General features: G+C 39.7%; 1 protein-coding gene across 3 annotated transcripts in view; it reads right to left on the bottom strand.

Moving 5' to 3' along the window:
* Positions 1–21,429, bottom strand: part of atrnl1a (attractin-like 1a) — a 329,340-nt gene that overhangs the window by 199,900 nt on the left and 108,011 nt on the right. For all 3 annotated transcript variants that reach the window (XM_026189694.2, XM_026189696.2, XM_026189697.2), the window contains 2 exons: positions 19,681–19,929; positions 19,144–19,281 (listed from right to left, as the gene is read on the bottom strand). In XM_026189694.2, the coding sequence (XP_026045479.2) occupies positions 19,144–19,281; positions 19,681–19,929 (387 nt within the window). The remainder of the gene's footprint in view (positions 1–19,143; positions 19,282–19,680; positions 19,930–21,429) is intronic.

Below are 21,429 nucleotides of genomic sequence, written 5' to 3'. Positions count from 1 at the left end.
CTGGTTTGGCCCATTGAGTCTGAATCAAACTTGCAAAGTGCCAACCCTCACCTGCCTGCTTCCATGCCAAAGCAAGCTCTGCACTGGTGATGCCATAATCCTATAATCGAATCATCTTTAAGGGACAGTCCCGGCACTTTCTGGACATTTTTGGGTGCCCCAAAGCCTTCTTCACAACAATTTCACCTCTCTCTTTACTTTAAAGTTCTCAATAATTCGGTAAATTGTCGATTTGAGTGCAGTGTTACTGGCAGCAACAGTCTTTCTGGACAAGGCCTTTTTATGCAAAGTTATGAAGTTTTCTTGCACATAACCATGGTGAACAGAGAAAAATAACAATGATTTCAACCACCACTCTCCTTTTAAAGGATCCTGTCTGCTATTCAGACTCAACCAACATGACAGAGTGATCTCCAGCCTTGTCCACTAGCACCTGTGTAAATGAGAGGATCCCTGAAATGATGCTAACAGGTGCTCATGTTGCAGTGCTGAACTGCAGTATAAATTGTTTTTGTTTGTTTGTTTCTTCTTGAGATTCTGGAGTTTACGCAAATTGGCATCACAAAAACTAAAGCAGCAAAACTGTGATAATCAAAACTTGGGTCATTCTCAAAACTTTTGGCAATGACAAGATGTAAAAAAAAAATCCAACTTTAAAAGAGGATAGAACCCTGTGGTAACAGTGTGGATGGTAAAATTTGACTTTTTCCAGCTATCTGTTGTAGTTAGTCTACTTTTGATTCAAGCCACAGAAATGTGAGTTTAATCTTTTTAATTACTTTCTTGTATAAAAGCATGATGTCGCCAGATAATTCACATGGAGCCAAGCCTGTAATTTAAACACTAAATCACTTCTGCATGCAGCTCCTAAAGGTAGTGACAAACAAGAACGTTCTCTGCACCCTTGTAGTTCAGTGTGTATGTGTGTGTGTTCACATTCACACACAGCCACTCGTTACTGTGTCCCACTCCAGCTGAATTGACTTTGTGCTTTGTTCTTATTCTTCCCGATTGGCTCAGAGACAGGGCCTGTAATAAAAACAGTGGTGAGCTCAGGTCAAGGTAAAGGCAAGACACAGATAATGAGAGGAAAGCAACCTCTTCTAGTCCTCCCTCTCCTCTTCTGCCTGGAAAGAGCGCTCGGTTCGATTGCTTACACGGAGCAAAAGCAAAGTAGCACACGTAAACATTGCTACGGCACAAAAACAAGGGGAGCTTAAATGTCAGAAGGCTGAGTTGAACTGACATTCTGTGACTTAAAAAAAAAAAAGAAAGAAACAGATGCCAACTGGTGAGACAGAAACAATAACAAAATACAATTTCAATCTATTACTTTAAATTAAATTGACCGGTCAGAAAAATAGAAAACCTTTTCAGAGATGCACACTGAACTGCGCGGCTCTGGAAGATAACAGAATCTTGACAAGAAGTGGCTTTTAGACTTGAGATAATAGACAAATCACAGGTGTGTTAGCGCAGGCTCAGGTCACCCTGCTGTTCATACAATATTGATTTAGTTGGCAGCCAACAAAGGCGCACAAAGGGCACAGCCAGGAGAAACATGTATTCATCTAGTCGCACTGATTTTGCCAGTGGCTCTTAAAGAATAAGAACAGGGGACAGAGGGAGAAAAACAGACAGAAAAGTACTGTTTTGGTTTGGAGGCTGGTACTGAGCACTGCAATCATCTGAGAGCTTCACACACAAGGTTCAACACAGAAGAAGCAGAAAAGCCCTCTCAGCCCCCGCTGTCTAACTGTAATCTCAAAGGCCTAATTAAAGGCTGAATTAAGACACTTGAACAGAGACATAGCGCAACCTCTTTGGCTGCCACTTGATGCTAGAATTAAGTTCAATTATTTAAGATCTCACAGTATAACAAAGTCAATTTTGCACCATTATTTCTTTCCTTTGATTAAACAAACATGAAACTACTGTAATCCCCTCAGCAGAAAAAGCCACCCTGCTTCCAACAGAGCAGGCCCGGCACAGACAAATCCTCTGCTCTGCATGTTCTGATGAGTGCCGAGACTAGAATCTAGTCCAGCCGTTTGTCCACAAAACCGTATGCACGAACTCAAATTTCAGCTGAGGTACTGCTCAGTGAGACAAATTAAATACAATTTAAATTCTAATGAGTGTGGTTTCGAGTAAAATGTGAGCACAAAATAAAAATACGTTTGTTCCATTTGACAATTGCACAGCATTTCCAGCTCATGATTGTACATCCTACTTTCCTACTTCCGACTAGGGCAAGAAGGCCTGTTTTGGAGCGAATAAATGTGTTAAACATCCAAAGGTACTCTGGAATCAGTGGCTGTATCCTGCAGTTTAAGCACTATTTTGATTTCTCTTAACACATTACTGACAAATATTCAATAATTAGTAAGGAAGTTGGTAGAACATTTTTTTTTCCAAAAGAAAACCCCACACCATGTGAAAGCAAGTTACATTTGACATCATCTTCATATTAAATCCTTAGTCTTCACAAACCTTTTTCTTGGCCCAAAACAATGTAAGAGTCCATTTACTTGATCATGTAGTTTGATATTGATTAGTTTAACTGTTGTGATCAGATTCATTGCCTTTAGGTTTTGTGCTACTTTTGCTTTTAAGTCTGCAAAATTTAGAGGTTCCACTTCTGATTACTTTGTTAAAAATGATTGGACTGCTATCCTGAAAAGATATCATGGTTCCAATGAACGCATGCAGATTTTTTTCTTAAATCAAAGACGAATCATGACAGCGGCAAAATCAAAAAGATCCTGGATTCAAATCCAAAAGGGGTTGAGGTTACATATTCACCACATCCCTGCATAGGTTCTATTTGTTTGTACCCTAGCTCCCTCCCCTGGTCCAAGGGTATGCATCTCAGGATAATGGGTAAATTGACTGTAGGCATGAATTTCTCTGCGTTAATAAACTGATCTGGGATGACCCCTGAGAAGAAAATGGATGGGTGGTATAAGAGCAATCACTTCACAGCATATGGGCCACTCTAGGACAGGTGGCCTTTCAGTGTAAAAACATGTAAAAATTAATTTACAAATGTGCATTAATCAGTTTTCACCTCATGTTCTCAATAAAATTATTTAAGTTTCACAGCCACGAAACACTGAAAGTAATTCAATGAAGTCTACCTAACATTTCTCAGTACAGCACATAGCTAATCTATTTGATAATGCAGTTCAAAGTAATGTGGCTAGTACTGATTTACGTGTGATGGGGTCTTGAGTTTCTCTTTGCAGAATTTCAGCCATCTGAGAATCAAACTGTTGAGTAAAAACAGCCTGTTTTAGTTTAAGCGTTGTGTTCAATAAATTGCATGCTGAAAAAAATGTTTAGTCTCCCATTTCTTCTTGTTGCATGTTGAAGCTCTACTTGGAACCTTGTTAAGATCCAACCATGCAAAATAGGATTTTTCGCGATTTTTCAAGTGGTCTTAAACTTTTGATTGGGACTACATATGTAATACATTACTTTTCCAACCCTAGCCACAGCTCAACTGGAAATGGCAACTGAAGAAAAAAAAGAATAAAGAAATGCAGTTCCTGACATTACCCTTTTATCCTCATTCTACAGTTAGCTGACTTCAGAAGGGATGAGGAAATTGTTAGGGAAGTCGGTAACTTTTGAAAAGTTGAGTCTGCAACTTTTGTAAAGTGCAAACTGTGCCCAGGCCTGGTATACTGTAGGTGCTGCTAATATGACTTTGCAAATATCTGCATTGACAGCATGCCAGCACAAAGTTAGCAGTGACAAATCCAGAGTGGTTTTAAAGCTGAGTGCATATTGATCCCAGCCAAGCAGCCAGAGCCTGATCTTAGATCATTAACAAAAGGAGTAGTGACAATGCCTCTCAGACCAGCTTATTATTGCAAAAGTAACTTATTGAGTACTGTAAGAAATTGCTTTCCACACAGAGTAATTCAGTGATGTAGTGCAAAATATATGACTGAAAAACAACTGATTATGACAGAACATACGTTGCATTTTACCTAACATCCATATATTTAATAGCTACTGTATAAACCCAGATATCCCCCAACACACACATTTGGCACACCCCAGTGTAACAAGTGTTATTAGTCAGAATTCACTAATACTACTAAAAACTACTGATTCAACCAAAATTATCTTTACTTTAAGAAATACACTACTATATTTTTCACTTGCTGACAAATATACTCATGGAAAAATGTAATTACCGTAGTAGCATGAGCTGGATTATACAGTGAAGCAAACATCAGCAACAAAGGAAATTTGTACACAATCTGACTCTGACAGCTAATAGATTCTCTAGAATTCCTCCTTAACAAACTGAAACACTGTGAAAGTTTAAACCTAATTAGCCCACCATATGAAATGACTAAATACAGCAACCTGGCAGATATAACACAGGTATGTTTTCCCTCTTATGGACCGGCAGTTCCCTCCTGTATCAAAATGAGTTTTCAACCAGTAAGCTGTTAATAAAATTCATCATGCAAATAAGATCGAACATTACTTGAAACTTGTTTCAGTCTTTCTAATGTGGCAATAAGATCTGTTTAACCAGCATTCTTTTATCATACTTTTCAGATAATAAAGTACAATCCACGTTTGTCCTGCACAGACATCATGATGACGACCAGACGACCTGACCAAGGACGCAAAAATTTCCCCGTTGTGGGATCAATAAAGTCTTATCTTATCTTATATTAGTCTTCTAAATGTCTACTTATGATTCAGTGCGTGCTAAATGCACAGGATATTACCCTCTATTGAAAGATGATATGGAAGCTAACTCTACCACTTAAATATAGCTATAGTTCTCTTTAGGTTAGGAGTTCTCAGAATTCTCTATTCAATAAACCCTTTCATTAAGACGGACTCTTTCAGTAAAAATGGAAAATATTTTTTGAATCTTTTTAATACAGATATATTGTCACTAAAAATAAAATAAGTACTTAAGTCATCCGATCCATCCACATAATATGACGTATTCAAGTGCCAAGAGTAGGGCGAGAAAATGAATAAATAAATGAATGAATGAAATGGATGGAGGAGAAAGCACATCAGGCAAATGCTGACAACACAAAAATAAGCAATGGGGAAAAAAGAAACCTGATCTCTTAGCAAAAAAGTTGATATAAATCATATTTCCCACGACTTGTGTGAGCCCCTGAAGAGAGTACAATTTCTCACTCCACTGCCTCCGCATGTACGCACACAATAAAAAGCCAGACTGTTGTCAGTATGTGTTTGAATGTGTGTTTAGGTGAGAAGGTGGCCGGGTATGTTCGTCAGTCAGAAAACCTGACTCATAAATGAACCTTTTACGTTACTTTGGTCTGCTCTGTCTTATTCCCGATAGGGTTGCAGGTACAAAACTCAATGCAACTTCATTTCTGCAGAAAAAGGTTAAAAAATAAATAAATGATCTTTGTGCAGTTGGACTTCCAAACCAGCAGAATGTTATTTCTGCTAAATATTAAGGTGCTTAAACAAGACACATTACCATTCTTGTGTTTTGTCCTTTTGGTCGGTGTTTCTTTGTTTTTTTTTAAAGCTGAATTTTGATAGCTATACAAACACTGGCTGTAAAACTGCTCAGTACTTGCTATGTTAGGTCATGAGACTTGTCATTCTCCAATTCAATCACCAGTTGCACCAGTTCTGCATGTTGCTGCTGTACTGTTCACTTGGTTATGTGATGTGATGATTAGATGTTAAGGTTAGAAAAAGGTTAGACAAAAAAAGACACTACCCTTTAATTTCAACTTTTCAGTTCTTCAGAATAAAAGCACATGTTTACATGTAGCAAAGTAAAATAATAATGATAACAATAGCAACAACAATATTATCAAGAAGAAAAACAAAATGAAACGGGTATCACACCAAAAACTAGTGCGACAATTACGGGCATTATTCTGAATGATCTCCAATATAGACATGAGATATTAAATTCATTCGCACGCTATGCTGAAAACCATGCACTCACACCTGAAACACTTTCACATAAACTAGTGAAACCTTTTACACGTGTTATCAAAAAGCTTCCTCACATACTAATCAAATGTGTTCATTTATATATCTGGACATTTCACACAGACAAGTGAAATTCATTCACATACATACTGAAAATCATGCAGACACAAATGAAATGCTTTTACCTCTACAGTTGAAAAGCTCTTTAGAAAATCTGATGAATGCTTTTACGAAGACTTGGAAAATATTTCATGCACACTTGAAGGCAAAAGAATTTGATCTAAAATGTAAAGTAACTGAAAAAATAGATTGCATTTTAAAACATGGGGAAGTGCATCTCAAACTAATGTGTGCTACTTTTGTTCATGTTTGTGCTTTTTGCTCCTGCCACTGAACTAATAAACGACAAAAGATTGTCACTCCCATTTTGTTCAAGCCATTAGCCTTCTACCTATGAATCGCATCACCAACATCAGGCAATGCACTTTGGGTTTTTTGAGGAATGCATGCAAACTCACCTGCATTGGTTGATTGCCTAGAGAACTAGAGCCAAATGTGGTACCATGTCCTGCTTTAACACCACACAAAAAATTGCCCCACAACCTAACAGCAATCCTTAACAACACTGATCTCAGCTAAAGCCGTCAGAAGCCTGTCCAAAAACAATAACTATTAGCCAGCTACCTTTAGCATGGCTCATCCTGGCAGCGTAGCAACATGCCGATGCCAGCTGCAGCTTCAGTCCAAACACACTGTATCACATTATCTACATCAGCAGTGATTCAGCACATGTGCAGGATGCACAAGGAGAAAAAGGTCAAATATAATTTGCTACATCACTTATTGAATTTTATACATTGGTGTGAAAAAGTGTTTGCCCCTTTCCTAATTACCTATTTTTTTAGTATGTTTGTCACACTTAAACGTTTCAGATCATCAATCGTCGTGTGTCTGGCGACACTCTCGATGGAGGACATTGAACGACATCTACCAATTCGAAACCACAATAACAGAGTTCTGGCTGATTGGAGCTGGTTCAGACCATCTTCATCTCATGCGGCCCCCCCTGGCGCCAACTGGATGCTCAAGGCAAAAGCTGACGGGAATAACAAAATTCTCCCTTAGATAATAGGACTGTGTTGTGACGTTCTTCCCCTCATTCAAGGCCACCTGCGTCAACCGAAGACTGTTGACTTTTGCTTAACCGGGTGAAGGGACACTTTCTCTCAGTTGAACACGGGACACACACACACATACGCATGTACACGGACACATACCTACACTCCAGCCCCCACCCCCTCCAAACGACTTCGAAGCTTATGTCTTCTACGCTGTGAGATGTGATGATTTATGTGCTGAGGTGGGTTTTTTCTGTTCTCAAACTGATCTCCCTGTTGGAGCTCAGTCTGGGGGAGTTCTTTTTTTCTCCTCGTGTTTCCTCATGTTGTGCATTTTCTATGGTTTCGGTTTTGGTCGCTGCTCGTCTGGTCGACCGGCCAGTGCTACCCTAGCCTGACCTGTCTCCCCAATGTGATGTTTGTGTATTGCATGTATGGTTGGCAAGGTATCATGTATCTTAATTGCCCCTTGGGGATAAATAAAGTTTTGTGGACTTTGATCAAATGAATCTAAATATTAGAGACAGATAATACAAGTAAACAAAAAATGCAGTTTCTAAATAAAGGTGGTTATTATTAAGGGGGGGGGATCCAAACCTACATGGCCCTGTGTGAAAAAGTGATTGCTCCCCATTATAATATGTATTAAATGTGGTGTATTACATCTTTAGAAAGCTGAGTTTGATTTCTCTAGCCACACCCCAGCCTGATTACTGCCACACCTGCTCTCAATCAAGAAACTTAAATAGGACCATCCTGACAAAGTGGAATAGACCAAACGATCCCCAAAAGCCAGCCATCAAGCTGTGATCCAATGAAATTCAGCAACAAATGAGAGGACAAGTAATTGAGATCTCTTAGTCTGGAAATGTTTATAATGCCATTTCTAAAGCTGTGGGATTCCAGCGAACCACAGTGACCATTATGCACAAATGGCAACCAACCAAAATTACCCCAAAAGTGCAGCAAAAACACCCAATGAACTCCAAGCCTAATTTGCCTCAGTTAAGGTCAGTATTCATAACTCCAACATAACAAAGAGACAAAAATGGCCTGCATGGAGTTCCAAGAAAATCACTGCTGAGCAAAAGAAATAAAGGCTCATCTCAGTTTTTCAGAAATCACTTTTCACACAGGATCATGCACATTTGGATTTCTTTCCCCTTAAAAATAAACGCATTTACTTAGAAACTACATTTTGGTTTCCATTTAAAAAAAAAAAAGGAAAATCAGGAAGAGGGTAAACACTTTTTCCACTGTAAGTCTAAGCTAATAACAGCATATATTTCAATTAGGTATTTAGAGCTGAAAAAATTCAGTACAGCTAAATGCAACATTATAAATGAGGCATTGTAAATAACAGCTCTTCATAATAATTTTTCCCCCTTTTTCTTCATTCGTTTCCATTCTATAATGAACCACAGTGATCACTGCCAATAGTAACTTACTCATTCATATGCATGCTACTTCTACTTATATTAAAATATGTTTTAAAGCTTTTTTTGGTTAATGTGCAGTTTTAGGTTATTTATATTAAACAAAAAATCACCACTAAAATATGCCATTGCTAGATTATAATATAATAAGCTATCCAACTGCAACATTGGGGGCATCAATCAATAAAAAAAGAACATTAAATGTATACAAGTACAGATTTGATGTGTGCTGCTCTGCATAAAGATCACGTTAACTACATTTAAAATCAATCCTGATACAAATACTTTTTTGTACTCAGAGAGTACACTGCAGGGTTGTTTTATGTATTGTATTTATAAAGCACCAAATCATAACAGCAGTCAGCTCAAAGCTCTTTAAATTGTAAGGTAGAGATCATACAATGATAGCCCTTGAACCTATAATTAAAACAAACAATAAACAGTAAATAAAAAATCTCTTTCCATAACACCAACTAAACAATTCTTTGCAATTCAGCAATGTAGGCACACGATGTGTGGAATCATCAGCTGCAGGAGAAGTGAAGCCCACATACTGTAGCTGCAGCGCTATGTTTGTCATCTACAAATAGATAAATAGATAAATAAAAAGAGATCCATATTCAGGTGTTTATTCCTTATAATAAGCAGCCATCTAAATAAAGTCTATGCAGATTTGGCAAACTTGGAAATAGTTTCCTAAATAAGATGGTTATTAAAAGATCACTTTGGTCAATTCTTAACATATTGATTCAGATTCAGTTCCTCATGCTGGCCAATTCAGAAAGAGTTGCTATGATTTAATTAGAGGTCACACATATGGTCAGCAGCGCCTTTATTTCCAGTGGATTTCCTGAATATGAAACGCATTCAGGAATGCGTGTTGATTGACCATATGTGTTGATTGGCCTGCAGACCAGAATATAGACATCATATAGTGGATGATTATAATGTATGTGTATATATAAGTGCTTATAGTGCTGCCCAAGTAGTACAGATGTGCAAGTGCACATCTGTCTTAGCCTGACACGCTGCTGTCACTTAATATTACTCACATATAAAAGCGATGGCTTTCACACTTGCAGTAAGCTGTTAATTAACCGACTCTCAGTTCTATCTAAGGATGTTATTTTTCACTTTCTTCTTTGTAATATGTGAAGTATCAACTCTTTCTCCAAATGCAGATTTATCTGGTGTTTTGATGATTTCAAGTCACTCACCTAACAAACGTTACTGTTTGGCGATTCTGCAAAACATCGGCGTACTTTGCCAAATTATATTTTTCATTGTCAAGAAGAAAAAAAAACTAAGCTAAGCAATTAAATTAAAGATACATGAAAGGTGACATAAATGAACTGAAATTAATTTCTCTCTTTTATAATTACTTTAAGTCTAGTTTTAAATATAGGCTAGTAGCTACACACACTCACAAAACACTACCTCCACTGAACATAAACCTGCTTACTGATCCTATACAGAATATTCTACCAACAGAAATAAAGTAATTTTTTATACCTCATTCTTTTCTGTTATGAATGTTTCAACTGACAGATGGAGCAAAATCAGGGAGGACTGCAGTGGGATCACAGCGATTGTGAATGTGTGGCAGTGGTATTAAATATTTCATTATTTGGTGAATTGAATAGTGTTTTGTCTTGAAAGCCAAAAAATCATCTCTCTTTCCCAAATATGGTAAATATAAAAGTCAAAAACACAAAATATTATTTAAAATCTCTCAAATACCACCAACCCTCCAGGGCCTGGTCAGCATCTAAGCACTGTAAAAACCTAAGGCAGGCCCAGAGATTCAGGAGACACTGTTCAACATTGTACAAATCCAAACTGATGCATTTAAAAAATATACATGAACAGGACAAATGATGCTGAAGAAGATTATCGGGGTTCAACCTCAAAGACTCCTCACCTGCAAGACCCTCAGTACCTCACTGACCCCCTACATTCTATACTATTACATTTCTCTGCATGGTCTCCACTTAATTTTAAAAACCTGTAATGCTGTTTTAGTCAACCCTGCCTGGTCAGTGGCCCCAGTTAGGAGTATGCACACCATTTTTACCTTGCAAAGCAAAAATCACATTTACCCTAAAATATTATTTTTGTGTGAACTGTTGTGGTTGCATTTGTAAGAAAAAAGTTGTCAAAGGTAAAGGATACATTATTTTAGTATATTCAGCACAACTTCTTGTCTTCCATGATAGCACATGAACTAATTTATTAAATGCATGCCGGTTAATCTCTCTTTGAGCTGAATGCCATAAATGAGAGTCTCAAAGAAAGCGGCTTATTCTAGATGAGACATGAGTCACAGCTGCAGAAAGACTTCAAAAACACTATTTCCACTGACTGGAGATCAAAAAGGATTCAAAAGCCGTTTAAAATCATATTTACAGAAGTGTTTGTACGTGTGTGGTTTTGTGTGTGGGTCTGCTTGTGTGTTTTGGGTTTGTCTATGTGTTTTTGTGTTGACCAGTCACATGCCAGGAATAGAGCTGCCAGGGGGGAGATGACTGGATACCGCTACGAATGCTGGGTAGTTTGCAATTCTGCCACAGGGATCCACAGGTACATAAACACACACAAGCATATTTAAAGGCAAAAAAAAAAATGTTAAAAAAAATGCACAAACACACATAAACACACGCACTCACAAAGACATACTCGAGACAGCAGGTGAGAGTGAATTTGGCAGCATTTCCACAGAGAAGAGTGAATGGAGCGACTCTGCAGTCAGCATCCCTCCTCTGCTATTCCACTGCTGTTGAAGCTGAACAGCAGCCGGCTTTGTCTGATCCTTCACTCACACACACACACACACACACACACACACACACACACACACACACACACACACACACACACACACACACACACACACACCCCTGCTGTTCTATCTGTCCCATTCTGTGGTTGATGCTACTGGGTTGCCAGTTTCTTGCAGAGACAGCACTCATCTCTATAGCTCCAGCACTGAACACAAATTTACAAAGAGCTCCTGCAGTCACACCCCGCTTAGAGACTGTACATCAAAACCTCAAACTAGGGACAGACTGAAACAGAGAAAGGGAAAACAAAAAGGCATCAGTTGGAACATGAGATGCCACCTTTACCAAATAATCATCAGTAATGTTCATATTTAAACATTAAATACAAAAAAACAAACTTAACTCGCTCATAGAGCAGCAATGCCTTACAGTCATCCAACTGATTTCTTTTTTGTGGGCATTTTCCTGTGATATTGGAGGTTGACTTCAAAATTCAATAAAAACACAGTTTATGTGTCTATGACCAACAAAGGGATTCAACTCATGAGTCACGCCTGATCCAAAACTCCTTCTACTTAAGCCAGAAATAGACAAATAGTAGCTCAGAGACTGAGGGTGAGGACTGAGGACACCATCCAAAACATCCACTAAACTCCATCCTGAAGAGGTTTTAAAGCGTTTCAACAAACTTTGAATTACTTCCACTGTGCTGCTGTCTTGGGTCACTTGTCTGCAAGAGGCTGCTCATCAGGGAAACGTAAATATAGGCCATTTAAAACATCTGAACCAATGAGCAGCGCATCTGTAGCGCATAATGTTACAGATATTAATGTCTCTCCAAAAGGAAAACTAAATAACCAGATAAGGTGTTCATCTCTGGATGTTTAGCTCTTTTTTGTTATACTTAACTCCCTGTACAGTTGTTGGCAAAAGAAAAAAATAGCTACTGTACAGAGACCACAAACATGTTTTGGTTTTGTTTCTTTATCTATGACTTTAACATGAGAATCTAAGGGGATTCACCCACTTTTGGAGCCAACCTAAGTGGTCATCGAAGGACTTTCATGTTGGTTTCTAGTTCTCAGCCTCTTTGGGTTTTTTCACAAGTAAACCATCAATCGACTGTCTGGAGTCAACTGGAAAATAAGTGCTGCCGTGTTGACAAGATGTGTGATGAGAAAAAAACTAAAACAAAACTAAAACTCCTGACTGAAAAAAATTCTCCACAACTAAGTCCTCCTTTCTCTTTCTGTCAGTTAATTCATAGCAGATTGCCTATTCTTGTAAGCTTCTGTAGATTTATTAATCTCATCAGGCTTGAACACTAAAGGACACTGAAGAAGTTCTTTGTATCACACAAGAAACAAGTACTGACCTGAGCTGAACCTGTAAGAAATGATGAAACCATACAGATAAGTGACAAAACATCCCCAAGCCCCAGTAGCTACCTTTGAAATGTGAAGCGTTTCTGTGTATCAGACATTCACCGCGACTCCGAGACAGCCAGAGAGAGCAAGTGAGGTGGTGCAGAGAAAGATGGAGTATCAGAGTGCAATGGAGACAGGGAGCTACTGATGTGAATCATGCAAAATTTATGGAAGCAATAAAACTGTTCAACGGGAGGTGCCGATGGCAGAGGAGCATTATATGCTGAAGCACTGGGTAGCAAAGGATAACAAGCTCAAGAAGACATAATACATGCTCAAGTCTTGCCTGGAAGACAATTGAGAGGGCAGCACAGAAGGTCCGTGGTCTGTTTGCTATTTATGACTTTTCACCGAGGCTGAGCAATACCCAAAAAATATATTTAGAAATATTTTAAAAGAAATACATAATTTGAATACAAGAAATGAGATGAGTATGAGGAACTTGGTTGAGGGAAAGAGCCACATATGTGCCACAGCATTCCGATTATTCTAAAAGCCTTATTTATTCTGAATTGGTAAATAATGAGGATATGCAGCTATATTCATGCCATACAAAGCAAACAGAGGCCAAGAAATTGCATTCCCCCAAAAATCAGGAAACAGAATGAATCACATGTTAGCTGGGCGTCTACTCTCACCACAAAATAAATGAAAGTCAACAGTCAATTATGTTGACAAATCTTTTGTTTTTTTGTCTTCTGAGTTTGAGTGTGTTAAAGAATTGCACTTTTAAAGATTTGTGTTATTTATTGTTAAAGCACAACAGATATTTATAAGAAGTACACAAGATATACCAGTAACTGATTAACCAGACTGTCTTCATTGTTTGACTCATCAACTTTATCCCTCTGTAGTTACAGCTCTGCACTTCGCCCTTATTCTTGAAAATTGGCACCTTCTTCTCCAATCCTTAGGCATCGTCTCACTTTTGAACAATCTGGTTAAAAACTCCACTGCGCTCTCTTCTTGACAACTCCATACCTTCACAGTTATGTCACCTTTACCAGCTGCCTTTCTACTCTTCATAGCTGCCCCCACTTCCTCCTTACCAATTGATTGCATTTTCTGATTCACTAACTGTCCTTCTTCCATCCTATTTTCTCTTCTTTTCTTCATTAATCAGCTCCTCAAAGCGCTATTTCCTACTTCTCAAGGACTCTTTTCATCAATTATCCTAACTTGTTACACATACCTTCTGTCTTAATTTTTCTACCTAACCAATTGTAACGGGAATGACAGACCCGACCACATCGTTCCCACTTTACACCCTTTATTTTGGTTGCTTTTGCCTTGAAACACGGCCGCAGCTTTTCAGCTGTGTCCTACACACAACAACCACCTCCAGGTCCGGGCACACTCTTTTGAACAGGGGAGGCGTAATGAGCTGATGCCACTCCAAGCCACACCAATTAATACAGGTCCCTTCCTTTTTCCTTAGTGTCCAGCCTCACATACAACTCACTATAAGGCTTTCCCTCTGCTATACACTTAACTTACCAGTACCCCTGTCTACTTTGAATACTTTCTTGTGCTTCCTCATTCCACCACCACCCTCCAAAGTGTCATCTCTCTCCAGATGACACTTCAAATGTGTCTCTCAGTTTCCATCAATACTTCAGCAGTACATTCCCATCATCTGTAACCATTCCTTACCACCCAGAGCCTGTCTCAACTCCTTCCTGAACTCTGTGCAACATTCTTCCTTTTTCAACTTCCACCATTTAATCCTTGCCACTGCCTTCCTCTTTCTCTGTCACCAGTCCCAGGAGACACACTCCACCACTTCATCCAAATTACTGAAGATTTATGCTTCAGCTGGAAATTTACAAACCCTCTGAACACTATACCATAACCTGAAGTGCACCTCTCTAGAAATGTAACTACACTATTATGACTGGCCTGTAAGCACCATCAACTACTCCTGTGCACTTCCAGCTACTTTTTGCAGATCCTTTCACTGGAGTTTTAAAATTTTTTTAGTGATAGAATAACAATCATTGTCTCAATATAAGGAATAAATTCCCAGAAAGAGATGACTGAAACTAGAATGGACATGAGGGATGTACAAAGAAGTGAAAATTCTAGACAGACACATCACAACAGAGAGATGGGACCCAGCGGGGATAAAAGAGGGTGGCATCTTATTTGTTTCTATTGGATGACACCTAATGTAAAACACAGGCACACAACCACACAGTAATTAACACATAATGCACACAAACAAGCATAAATGCTGGAAACATAAGTCGACCACATAGATTACACTGTATGCTCTACAAAGACTCTGCAGAAATCTAAACCAGGCCTTAATCAAGACTACTTCTTCTAGATGACATCCAACCTGTGGGGCATACACACGAATAACACTGAACATCACCGCAGGGCTCGCGGTGATGAATCGCTAGCCTGACGTCCCGGGGCTAGCGACATCTCCGGTCGGGCGACCAAAATCTATCTCAGCCCTGCCCGTCGGGCGATTTTGCGAGCCCTGCACCCCTTTGACTTCCAGCTCTAGACACACTATTCACCTTCACAACACTATTCGCACACTTTTCCTTAATGATTTTCCTGTAGAACAGCTTGAATCAACCTTTAATACTCCTGGCTTTACTTCCTTGCCACCCGGTCTCCTGCACACTTACTTCCTATGTGTTTTCCATCATATCAGTAAACTATCTCCCTTTACTTGTGACCCTACTTTTAAATTTGCTACTCACCTCCACAGTCCAGCCTGTCGTTACACTCCTTTCCCCCCTCCTCTTACTTTCTCCTCAGCAAAAAGTAGCACAGTTTCCAGCAATGACTTGTTGCACCAGGGGCAATCACCCCAACCAATCTGATATGTGAATGTCTTTCTTGATAATCTCCATGTCTTATTTGGCAAAGATGCAAAAAGATTTTACACCGGCTGTCCTTCCTGTCACAACCCTCCTCATTTATCCAGGTGTGGGACAAGCACTTGAAATAATAATGTTGTTGGACCCTGTGAAATAATGCTCAAAGTCTGCACTTCAATGACAGTTCATTATTTAACATCCAGTGTGGCGGATGGGAAAAAAATACAGGGAAAACTACAAAAATGTTGTCATTATACAAATGTGTGGACCTGATTGTAATGCGTCAGCCTGTCTCCTAATGGAAGCTGCTGGAGACTGCCACATCAGCATGTACAGACCAGGAAAAAAAAAAAAAAAAAAAAAAGAGGCCACAGTGGTAACTGGACACCTTCATGGCAGCAACAAAGCCAACCACAAATTAACATCTTTGTTGACAAAGACCCCCAATTCATAATTTTAGAACAAAGAGAGCGTCAGGTAATATTTAACAATCCTTTTGTATGTTCACCTACACACAGCCTTTGTAACACCTACACAAAGATGTGTAAATGCACCGTAACTCAGTCCTTATGGTCAAGCGCTGTTTGGTGGCTAAATGGCCCACATGAGGCCACTGAACAGGCTGGAGGTCAGGCATTGTGTAGATCGTGGTACAAGAGTACAACTCAGGTTGTAATACTCCCAGGTGTGGATGTTTTCCTCTAGAAAGCAAGTAAACACTCCAGGGCAAACCCAACTATGACAAATTTATTATAAAATGTTTTAAGAATCACCAGTCTGTCTCTCTGCTGTAAAAAAAAATATCAACAGAACAAAAACAGCCAGAATGTGTATAAAACATGCATGCTTCCTGTCACACTAAAATGTATGTTCTCCTCTGAGGGCCTGAAAGTCTAACCAAACATCTAACATTTTGTCAGCTGCGGCTCTAAAGGTTGGTGTGGTTGTGGGCACGTTTGTATGTGTGCAGGACAAGGTGAATGGAATAGTCAGAGGAAAGGGACACTAATGCCCGGCATACACATGCATAGACACAGACACAGACACACACTTCATCCAGATTTGACAAGGTTAGTTAATCATCTGTCACGGGGACAGGGGAACGGACAGACTCCCCTCTCCTCTGTCCGTCCTCCATCTCTTCTTCTCTATTTATCCCTCCATCTCCTCCTCTACTCCTTCATCGTCTCTCTGTCCAAGGGCAACTGTCCTTTTCCACCGATATTAACCTTGTAAATCTCACCACATGCTTTTATCTTTTTTTTCCCCTGTCAGCCTGTCTTTGCTTCTGTCTCTCTCACTCTTTTCCCCCCACTGTCTTGCTGTCCCATACTCTTTACAATGCTATGAGCACAGGCCTTTCCCCTTCCTGCTAGGGACAAAGCTGTGTCTCTATCATTCAGCACCGTAATCGGCCACACATCATTGCCTCCCAGCCATTTAGCCCAAGGTAAATCTAGTGGTCCCTTTTATAAAGAAAGATGGAGAAAATGGATATTGATAGAAATGATGGACAGGTGACACAAAAAGATGGCGATGACAAAGAGTTGCTGTAGGGTCTAAGAGAGCAAACAGCTGAAGTGTAAAAGAGAAAAAAATATAAGGTGATGTGAAAAGAGGTACGGATAGATGGATTTAAGGCTGAAGGAGGATTTCCCTTATATTATCAGTGCAGTCACTGTAGTCAAAGAAGAAAAAAGACATTATGGATGATATTAGTTTGTTAAGAAATCCAGTTTAACCAGCACATATATGCCAAAGAAGAAAATAAAATGTAAAACATAAACACAACACTGTGGTTGCCAGGGGTCTCAAACTCAAGGCCTCGAGGGCCGGTGTCCTGCAGATTTTAGATGTCACCCTGGGTCAACACACCTGTTTCAAATGATTAGTTCATTACCAGGCCTCAGGAGAACTACAAGACATGTTGAGGAGCTAATTCAGCCATTTAAATCAGCTGTGTTGGATCAAGGACACATCTAAAACCTGCAGGACACTGGCCCTCGAGGCCTGGAGTTCAAGACCCCTGGCTTAGAGGAAGGTAAGCCCCATGTCGCTCTTTTGAGCTGTGCCAGTAGGAACACACCAGGCCTGGCCCAGGTGGTGACCAGGTAACCCTCTCTGAGGCAGGGTGATTTGTTCTCTATACACCGTGGCTATAGGAGATGTCTTCGTCAAAGCCCACAAAGCTGTCCTCGCTGCCTTCTCCAACTACTTTAGAATGCATATAACTTTTTAAAGTTATATGCATGTCTGGACTCTCAACAGTGACCAGTTTGACCATAGAAACCCTCACAGAACAAAATTACTCCTAACAGCACAGCGCCCGTGATCACTCAAATCCTGATAATGTGACAAAGAGAAAAAAAGTAGATAGTTAACAGTTTAGGAAAAAGATTAGACAACTAAATTAAATAGGGAAAGGACATGAGGAATAAAGTGAGGAAGTAAGGAGAGAAGAAGAATGGAAAAAAAGAAAGTTGAATATGACATAAAACATATGGAGGAAATATTAAGGAGGTGTCAAGAAGAGGAAATGTGTAGAGCATGGAGAGAAACACAGCTGGGAAAATGTGACCAGGGGATGTTAAGGAGACCACGAGAAAAGCCAAAAGACAGGATACAGAGGAAAATAAAGCCAAAAAAAAGAAGAGAAACTGTATTAAAGGCTGTACTGTATGGGGGCGTAGAGAGGCGTGCATCTATCAGCGCCATGCTCCTTGCAAAAAGCCGCCAGGGACAGAGACACCAGTCAACTCAGGAAATAAGAAAATGATTAAGAGCGATTTAATGTCATGCCGCCGCCAAGCCAAAACGCACATCTGTCACTGTGAGACTGATGCTCCTACACCTCCTTCTCACTTCTCCCTCCCTCACTCACACTCTAGCAGTCACTCACTCATTCATTACACTCTCCTGTCGCTGATGGGGTTTTTTTTTTTCCTATCAAGACCCATACCTTCCCAAACCAGACTCCAGAAGCCTTCAAATCACGCTTAACTCCACTAACACATGCTTTCCTGTGGGTTCATCCCACACTCACATGCTCTCCTGTTTCGACTGCTGGATTATGCACTACGATTATTTCCATATGAAGCATTTAAAAAAAAAAAAAAAAAAGTGAGGAGGAACTGCTGAGAGGTTGCTTCTAATCAAAACATACAGATCTGTGTGTGTTCATCTTCACTCTGAAGGTTTGAAAGAAAGAAAAAATAATAAAGGAAAAGCACACACTGCATTCCTCTTCGTACTACATACATTTCAGGTTTCATCCGGTGTCCTGCTGGTGACCACAAGCTCTAAAGGAACCAAAGCTGGGAATCATGCCTTCTAAATACTGCCCCCACCAGGTTGTTTGTGGCCATTACAATGCTGTAAACTGCTGGTTACAAGTAATATTTTTACACGTCTGAAAGCTGTTAAAATAGGGAATGTCTGCCAAAATGTTTCTGCTGCGTTTAAATGAACTTATTTCACAGACACACACAGAACAGGATGTTTCTGCAGAGCACTGACAAGGTTTGCTGATGCTCATCAAAATTAAAGTTATTAACCTCCGTGACCTTTGCACTTACCATTACACTTCCCTCCATTGGTGGGGTCGCCATAGTAACCAGGCATGCAGCTCTGGCAGTGCGTCCCTGCTGTCAGGTTTCCACAGTGTTCGCATACGCTGCCGTTCACACACCTGCTGTGACCGTTACATTGGCATGCTGGAAGAGAACATTCATAGGAACATAAGAAAGCATGTGCAGTAGTACACATCATCTTCACTTCACCATAAGTGGTTTTAATGCAAGAACACTACAATAAATACCTGCAAAGGTTATCATTTTATTTGTGCTGAACGTCGCACAATATTTTTTCTGCTTCCATCATACACATTGCTCACTATCAGAATCACTTGGCAATCGCATACTTATAGATGAAGTGGGTAACTATTGAAAAGGCACATTTCCTACTTCAGTTCTAGCAGCAGATAAAACACCGCAGCCAGAAGAGGCTACACTATTCATATTAAGTGGGATACTCAATTACAGGGTATGAAAGGTGAGTCCACAAAGCTTAACCTTAGTGTCATCTGGTCCAGTCTGGTCTCATGGTTCACTCACCGGGGCACTGGATAAAAGCCCAGTTGTAGCCTCTGTCTGATGAACAGAGACCCTGATCCACCACCATGTCCCTGTCTCGCAGTTTATCCCGGTCTCTGGGCCCTGCCTTTGCGGTCACAGGCTTTAGAGGGCCTCTGTAGGAGCCCTCCATGCAAATGCCCCTACCGGTGTTACTGGGATCACCGCACCAACCACACTCCACCCTCTCCAGACACTCGGCGCACGTCCTCAGACCTGAACAGTTTTGGGCTGACAGATAAGGGATGTAAAAAGAAAGAAATCAAATATAAACTTGCATACAAGCATGCAAACTTTACAGTCACGGAAGATAATTTTGCTTGTGTAGTCAGGATGACAATGCAATTCAGTCCAATTCAGTTTTATTTCTATAGCACCAAATCATAACAACAGTTACCTTAAGCTGCTTACTGCCCAAGGAAAATAAGTAATGTTACTCCATGATATTTCAGTCTCTCTGGCATAGTTTTAAAGGTCACAACATCAGTGTATCTGGATATGTTCATTTGAATATGAACATTCAACTAATGGGTCACTCAATTTAGGATAGTAAAATATTGACAAATTTTACCGATTATACTTTAGAGGCACAAAAACCAGTTGTGTTCCCAACATATTAGTTAGTGCAGCATTTCAAACTCAAAACCTTTTAAATATGTAGAACTACTATCATATACTTCAGCACCAGTCTTATCTGTGTGTGAGAGACATGTTCAACACACATTTGGTTTGAAACCTTAAAAGCTGATTTTAACCATATTCTGTCTTTTACACTTACAATTCTTCCCAACAGGTTGAATAAAAGCATAAACACCATAAAAGCCTTCTGGGATGTAATCTACACCGTCTAATATTGTTTGCATCTTTTGCTTTCACCTTTTCTTTGACCCTCAACATTTAGAAATAAATGGGCTTTTCTTTGCCATGCCATTCCACATGTTCAGAGGAGCATTTGTATTCATAAAGTGGAGGTGACATTCAAAAAACACTTTACTAGTGGGATTTAAAAATGGCATTATGTTTTTAAGGTATGGCATTTAATAGTTGTAGAAGAAAACTGAAAATCTCCATACTGAAGCCTTTTTAGTTCAGCAAACGCTGCAGAGAGCAGGCAATCGGTGACGAACATTAGATTTTTTTTCTTCTAGAGTCTCTGGCCTTCCAAAGTTAACTCTACAGCTTGTTTTTGAATCTCATTCTTGTTTTGCTCTTGTTCTCCAGTTCAGCTCATCTTCTTGTCATGATGAATTTTAGTCTACAAAGCCAGGGTGGAAGTACACACTGACAAAGAGACTTTGTGGGTATCTTGCCGTGTACACAAGAAACCAAAAGGTTGAGAGGAGGTATGCGAGGTGTTGTTTCTTATAGCCCAGTGAGATGATTCGAATGCGTAACATTTGCATTTTCACCAGAACTTCTTTCTCTTTTGAACATGAGGCATTTTCATAAGCCACAGATGTTCCAGCCGAACCAGTATCTGTTTCCTTCTCTATGCGTTCCTGCTTGAAATACACTCCTTGTCCTCTGTGTGTTTGCAAGCTACGCCGTTGCATTATTCAGCTTCAGCAATGCTGATTCATTTGTTCTCTCTCCCACTTTGTAATTACCAACTTCTGCTCCCCCTTTTTCAGATTTGCTCTTTATCTCCTCTCTGCCACAGTCCTATCCTTCTTTCTCCGTTTCTATTCACTAAGGCATCTCCCCATCTCGTGCTCATTCACTGCTGCTTTT

Source organism: Astatotilapia calliptera, chromosome 13, assembly GCF_964374335.1.
Source record: "Astatotilapia calliptera chromosome 13, fAstCal68.1, whole genome shotgun sequence".
Classification (NCBI taxonomy): domain Eukaryota; kingdom Metazoa; phylum Chordata; class Actinopteri; order Cichliformes; family Cichlidae; genus Astatotilapia; species Astatotilapia calliptera.
Note: the sequence above shows the minus strand (reverse complement) of the source record. Positions and strands in the feature narration are given on the sequence as shown.